The following is a 6,539-nucleotide window of genomic DNA, read 5'->3' as shown; positions in this document are numbered from 1 at the left end:
TTATACTAGCTAAACCTCCAGCTGATCCTTTATATAAAGTTTAGTCAGTAGGATCTGAACCTTCAGCTATATGCTTATATTCTGCTATAGTAAAATATAATCCGGATCTAGTAATAAACGCAGGGACATCAGGAGGAGTCAGAAACGAGACAAACATAAAAATAGGAGAGATTGTAATAGCAAAAAAAGTATAATATTTCAAACGGGAAATGATTATTAAGGAATATGAAGATTTTATAGAAGGAAGCTAATATAATTTATTGGACCCTGAACCTATATAAAAGTTTTTAAAGTTAAAAGGAGTAAATATAGGTACTGATAATAGTTTTACAAATAATAATGAGATTGCTATTAAGAGAAAAATCGATTGCATAGAAATGGAAGCTGCAAGTTTAGTTAGAATTTGTCATTTAATGAATGTACCTTTTACAGCAATCAAAATTGTGTCAGATGTCGAAATGGAGGATTAAAAAGAAAGAGAAAAACTCTTTTAAGACTTTTTTGCAAATAAAATAAAAGAACTTGGAAAAATAGTACATAAGATTATTGAAAATATTGATGATATTACAAAATAAGAAATTTGAAAATTATTAATTATTATAGAATTATATTATAAAAAAAAATTAAAATTAAATATATATAAATATATATATATATATATATATTATTTATATATATATACGTATTATATATTTTTGTTTTTTTTGATAAACATTATTTAATTATTTATTAATATATTTTATTTGGTATATAATATATTTATTTATTATTTTTAATATTTTTTTTTATCTTTTTTTTCTAACTTACATTATTTTAAAATAAAATTAATTCAAAATTTAATTTAAAAAATAAAAAATTAATCATAAAAAAACAAAGAACAAATAAAAAAATATTACATTTTTTTTTGTTTTAAATTTAATGCATACATTTATGATATTAATCTTAAAAAATTTCAAATTCTTTATGACTATGAATTTTATTATCTTATATTTTTTATTTTTTCCTAAAATTCATTTTATGTTTTTTTTTCAAAAATATCAATCAAAAAATCAGCAAGCCTATATCCACCTAAAGTTATTTATTCTTTCAAAAGATTAAACATTTATTAATCAAATTCTTTAGTTACATTCTAATTTTTATAAAAATACGGATAAATCTGTTTATGTCCAATATCATAAGACTCCTAAACCCATTAAATTATATCTAAGTTTATCCTATTTCCAAAAGACTTCCTTGGATATTATTCTCTAAATTATTTTCCGAAATTTTCAAAAGCCTTAACCCCATCTTCTTTCAAAGGCCTTTAAACATCGAACTCTTTTTTACTAGTAATACTATCAAAATATGAGTGAAGAATTATTTTACTTCCATCAGGTAAATAAATATTTTCTTAATTTCCTCCTTAATCACCGTCAACATAAGTACTATTGAACATATTAATATTATGTAAAGGTTAATGAATATCACCTACAATATGTATTAATAACCTCATATAAAAAGCCTATTACAATGATATATTAAACTAGTTATTAATTTTCATATAAGGTTATTTTAATAACTCTTCCTTAGCCCTCTTAACAGCAGAAACACTGTTGTATTTCTCACCTTCAGGATTTAATATTTTATATAAACCTTATTCATTTTCAGGTTTGTCGTAAAAATGCCAGCCGAATAAAAAGTCCATAGAATCGTCTTTTATATCATCGGCCCAACTTGCAGCTTCTACAAATGTCTGGCTTCTGGAATCGCAAAGGGGATTTAGGATTGTGACGAAATTTTCTATTTTTTAGTATAAAGATGGGTCTTTGGAAATTAATTCTTGTTTAGCAATTTATACTACTAGCATATGACCACCTTCCCAGAATTAATAGGTAATTGAAAAAAGAATTTGGAATATTATTAAATAATTTTTTAACATTTTAATCTTTTTTTAATTTTTTAAAACTATTTTATATATATTTATTTATTTTAATTAATAATATAAGATTTTTTAGATATTAATGCATTTATTTATTCATTTATAAAAAATATTTATTAATATTTTTATATAATTTTTTTTTATTTTTTATTTTTTTCTATTTTTAATTAATAAATAAATATAATTACAGCTTTATTCTTTATTTTAATAATAAATATACAAACAAAATTAAATATAAATAAAGTATTTTTATTTATAATAATTACATTTAGCTTAAAAATTATATTTGATTGATATTATAATAAAAAAAAATATATATTGTTATTTAAAAGTATAATTTTAAATTATATTATAAATAAATTAAAAAATTGAATATATATATATATATATATATATATATATTATCAAAGTAATTGAAGCTATTTAATTTTTTTTTTGTATAATTTACATTATTACTAATAATAATTACTTATATTTATTATAAAAAAAAAAAATATTCTTATGATTTTTAATTCAAAAATATTTAAATATAAATTTTAATTATTATCTTTTTATAAAATAAAATATCTTTTTAAAAAATAAAATGCAAGACGATAAACAAAATTAAAATTAAAATTTATAACAATATCAAGAACTTGAACCTGATAAAAGAATAGATTTTTTAATGTAACAATTGGTCGATTATAACCCTAAAATATCTCCTTTATTAGTCTAAAAAATAATGGAAGAGATAGGATTAGAAAGTTAAGATGAAAACGTGTTTAAATTAATAGGATTATTTGTAGATAGACAATTAGATAATTTAACAAATAGTATTTTTTAAAATAAATATGTTTAGAAAGAAAAAAAGACCAAAAAGTCTGGAGTAGATGAATATTAGAAATTTTAAACTAGAGATTTAATAGATTAATTAAAATTATAAGGATTAGATATATCAGAAATTTAAAATTAACCTTAACATAATATTTTTTTAAATAAATGAAATATGTATGTATTTATAAATATTTATTTTAAAAATATATATTTTATTTTTTAGCACAGATTTATTTTTGTTATTTCTTTGATTTTTTATTTTAATAAACTCAATAATAAAAAAAATCTATAATCCATTTTTATTGCCTTGTTTTTTTAATTGTGTTATAAATAAAAGTTACAGAAAAAAATAAATAAACCATGTTAAAAAGTAATATATATATTTATGAATTTGTATATATATATAGAAGTTTTTTTCGTATTATAAAAATAAAATTTTAGTATATCTTTTTACAAAAATAGGATTAATAGTAAATATTATATATATATATATCTAATCAATTTTCAATGAAATTTTTATTTTATTTTCTAAAAACGAAATCATTTCTTTTAAATGTCTTTAAATTATTGAAAATAAATTCAGTTCTATATTTTAAAGGTAGAAAGTTAATTGGATTTGAAGAACAAATACATTTCCCGTTATTATAATTTCTACAATCATATATATGATATACATCTTAATTTACAATTGAACATGGATTTTGAATATAAGAATGCTTAAATATTTACAAACTTTTTGGTCTTATAATTTGTTTTTTGTTTCGGATTTTTTTTTGGGTAAATGTTTGAGCTTTATAAATTTGTTAGTGTTTTTATTAGGGTATATTTTAATTTTTTAGTACCTATTAGTCAAATTTTTCATTTGTAAAATTTAAAGATTTATTATTATATTTTTGTCTGTTTTTTTAAATAATGTTTTCTTCTTGTGTTTTACTATTAATATTTTGAATTTCTTTTAAATTTTAAATATTTTATATATTATTATTCTCCTTTGTAAGTAATTAATTCCTACTTTTTTCAATTTTATTTATTATATTTTAAGTGATAAGATGTGTCATCTTGGAAGAATCGTCTGATATTCCTGTTAAAACATTTAAGTAAGTATGCTATTATTTTAACTTTATATCATTATCTAATTTATATGAATTTAATTAAGTTTATTTACTTTTTGATTACATCGTTATTACTTATTCATTTGTATTTAGAATAAATTATTTACAAGCATTTGATTTAGATTTATATTTATTTTTTTGCTATTTATGCAAATTAGTTTTTTAAAAAAAATATTATGACTATTAATTATTATTTTATTAATTCTAATTTGTTTAGTAATTTATAATATTGTTTATATAGAAGCTTTACTAATTAGTTTTATTTATTAGGCTAAATTGTCTTTTTAAATTCATTGAATTAGTATATTATTTATTATTTTGTTAATTTTAAAAATGTTTACTAATAGATTATTAAAAAACATTATAAATAAAATTGTTATATGCATTATTATTATTTTATCGTAAATTTTATTATTTTCCAAATATTTATATGATTTTTTTTTTTTCATTAATTTATCTTTATAATTATTCACTTATTTAGCTTTATTATTTTTTAATTAATTAATCGTAGAAAATTTGATCTTATTAGCATTTTTAATTTAAAAATATATTTTATTATATTTAAAGATAAGTATTATTATTATTATTATTATTATTATTATTATTATTATTATTATTATTATTAATAATTATAACATTCTTTTGCTTATTTTATTTTTAAAACATAATTGAATAATTTTTTTTGCTTTCATTTTCTTTAGTTTATTTTTATAAACTGTAAAAAAATTTATTTTTCGAACTATTTCTTTACTTTTTATTTATCATATCTTCTATATCAAAATATTTGTTATCTACAAAACCAACTTTTTAATTTTTTGGACTTTAAGTATTCTTAGGAGTATTAAAATTTGAAAATTTTTATTATTAATTTTTATTTTATTATGTTTAAATAGATATATTTGATTTATAATCGCTTTTAATTATAGTATCTTCTTCGCTTTTTTGAAATGGAATTTCAATAGAAAAGGCTTACTGAAATTTATTTTTTGTAAATATTGGTTAATTCTTTACATTTTCTTAATTTTCATAATATTTTAAATGAAGTTCTTATAATAATTTTTCTCTATATAACTTTTTTTATTCTGCCCTCTAAATTAAAAGTTTAAGAGTGTTTGTATCATAATTAAATTTCTTATATAGATCACTTTTTACTAATTTCATTATTATAGATTCTCTTGAAATACATTAAACTGTTACTTAACGTAATCCTCCACAAAAAAATTCTTCTTCTCCAAAAGATTGATTTTTCGATAAAATACCGAGTTCTTAATTTATTATTTTTTATATTTTTTCATTATTATTTAATACATTTTTTTTCTAATTCATCATATTTATATTCTAGTTTTTTTGTTATCTTTTATTATATTTATTACTTTTATAAATAAATTATTTTACCTTAAAATCCCCTTCTTTTATTAAATATAAAGAATCAGATTCATCTCCTTCTTTAAATATATATTCTCCAAATCTACAAGATCTTATTTAGAATAGTAAGTATATAGATCTTAACAAATTAAAGGAAAAATCATTAAATAAATAGTTTTTTTCAAGTTAAACTACATAATTTTTTAATTTTGTTGTTTCTGTTTACTCTTATTTAATATTATAAATATATCATTATATATATATATATTACTCAATATTAAAGTAAAATATTATTTATCGAAAACTATAAAATGGCAATCTTCTAAACAAGTAATAGTAGCTCCTCTTGGTTTAGAATCAATAAGAGCTAATTCACCAAATGTATCATTTTATCCTAAATCACAAATATGTCTTTTTATTATTGTTTCTATATTAATAACCTTTTTGTCTACCTTTTATGTTTCTATTTATTTAATTAACGACTCTATTTTCACTTTTCCTTTTAATATAAAATAAAAATAGTCCCCTTTATCTCCTATATATATTAAGTTTAAATATATTTATCTTTTTAAGTTTATTTTTTTAAACCTTAACTAAAAACTACTTAATCTTTAAAATACTATTTGTAAATAAAATATTAAGAATACTCTTTTAGGAAATAACTATTATTAGGTCCAAATTATTTTTTAAAAAAAGCAATATCTTTTGTAAAACTTTTAAAAAATAATATTAAATTTGCTTGTTGTTTTTATTAAAAAAAATTGAAAAACTTTATTAATATCTATATTTCTTCATCTGTTCTCTAAAAAAAAGGCTTTTATAAAACTTTAATTGCGTCATTAATCAAATAATTTTCATCAAATTTTTGCGTTTAATTATATTCATTTAATTTCATTTCTTTTATTTCTTAATTCTTTTTTTATTTTAAAAAAAAAAATTGATTTTTTTATTTTTAATATTAGGTTTATACTAAATTTTATACTGATTTTTCTGATTATTATTATAAAAACTATTCAATGGAATTATCTTTTTGATCAATATTCTTATTTTAAAGCATTTTATTTGTGTTAAAAAAAGTTTTATTTAAAATAAAATAAAATAATAATAAAATAAATATGTGAAAAAATATTTTGTTAATATAAATAATTATTTTCTATGATATAATTTAGTATTTAAAATATTTTATTCAGATTTTATTTATTTTTCATTTTGAAATTTAATTTAATTTAAAATAAATATTAAAAAAAACAAATTCATTAATTTAAAAAATATGTATTAATATAATTTTTATTTAAATTAAATAATATTATTAATTAATTAATATTTTTTTC

General features: G+C 17.0%; 2 protein-coding genes across 2 annotated transcripts, besides 11 other annotated features; one reads left to right on the top strand and one right to left on the bottom strand. All coding sequences in view use genetic code 6, as the record gives it.

Moving 5' to 3' along the window:
• Positions 1 to 209: 209 nt before the first annotated feature.
• Positions 210 to 584, top strand: IMG5_065840 (phosphorylase family protein, putative; the record flags this gene model as incomplete). Its single annotated transcript, XM_004036893.1, has 1 exon — positions 210 to 584. The coding sequence occupies one exon, from the start codon at positions 210 to 212 to the stop codon at positions 582 to 584; it is 375 nt and encodes a 124-aa protein (XP_004036941.1).
• A 49-nt stretch (positions 585 to 633) lies between these two features.
• Positions 634 to 681: a microsatellite.
• Positions 635 to 693: a microsatellite.
• A 62-nt stretch (positions 694 to 755) lies between these two features.
• Positions 756 to 794: a microsatellite.
• Positions 795 to 920: 126 nt separating this feature from the next.
• Positions 921 to 1,932, bottom strand: IMG5_065830 (hypothetical protein; the record flags this gene model as incomplete). Its single annotated transcript, XM_004036892.1, has 1 exon — positions 921 to 1,932. A coding segment is annotated over one exon (978 nt), but the record flags the coding sequence as incomplete, so codon positions are not given.
• A 118-nt stretch (positions 1,933 to 2,050) lies between these two features.
• Positions 2,051 to 2,083: a microsatellite.
• Positions 2,084 to 2,290: 207 nt separating this feature from the next.
• Positions 2,291 to 2,320: a microsatellite.
• A 142-nt stretch (positions 2,321 to 2,462) lies between these two features.
• Positions 2,463 to 2,503: a microsatellite.
• Positions 2,504 to 2,912: 409 nt separating this feature from the next.
• Positions 2,913 to 2,947: a microsatellite.
• Positions 2,948 to 4,037: 1,090 nt separating this feature from the next.
• Positions 4,038 to 4,080: a microsatellite.
• A 335-nt stretch (positions 4,081 to 4,415) lies between these two features.
• Positions 4,416 to 4,468: a microsatellite.
• A 1,824-nt stretch (positions 4,469 to 6,292) lies between these two features.
• Positions 6,293 to 6,322: a microsatellite.
• Positions 6,323 to 6,475: 153 nt separating this feature from the next.
• Positions 6,476 to 6,533: a microsatellite.
• Between the last annotated feature and the right edge of the window lie 6 nt (positions 6,534 to 6,539).

The sequence above is a fragment of the Ichthyophthirius multifiliis genome, assembly GCF_000220395.1.
Source record: "Ichthyophthirius multifiliis unplaced genomic scaffold scaff_1120509250328, whole genome shotgun sequence".
Taxonomy (NCBI): Eukaryota; Ciliophora; class Oligohymenophorea; order Hymenostomatida; genus Ichthyophthirius; species Ichthyophthirius multifiliis.
This window is presented reverse-complemented; position numbering and strand designations above follow the sequence as displayed.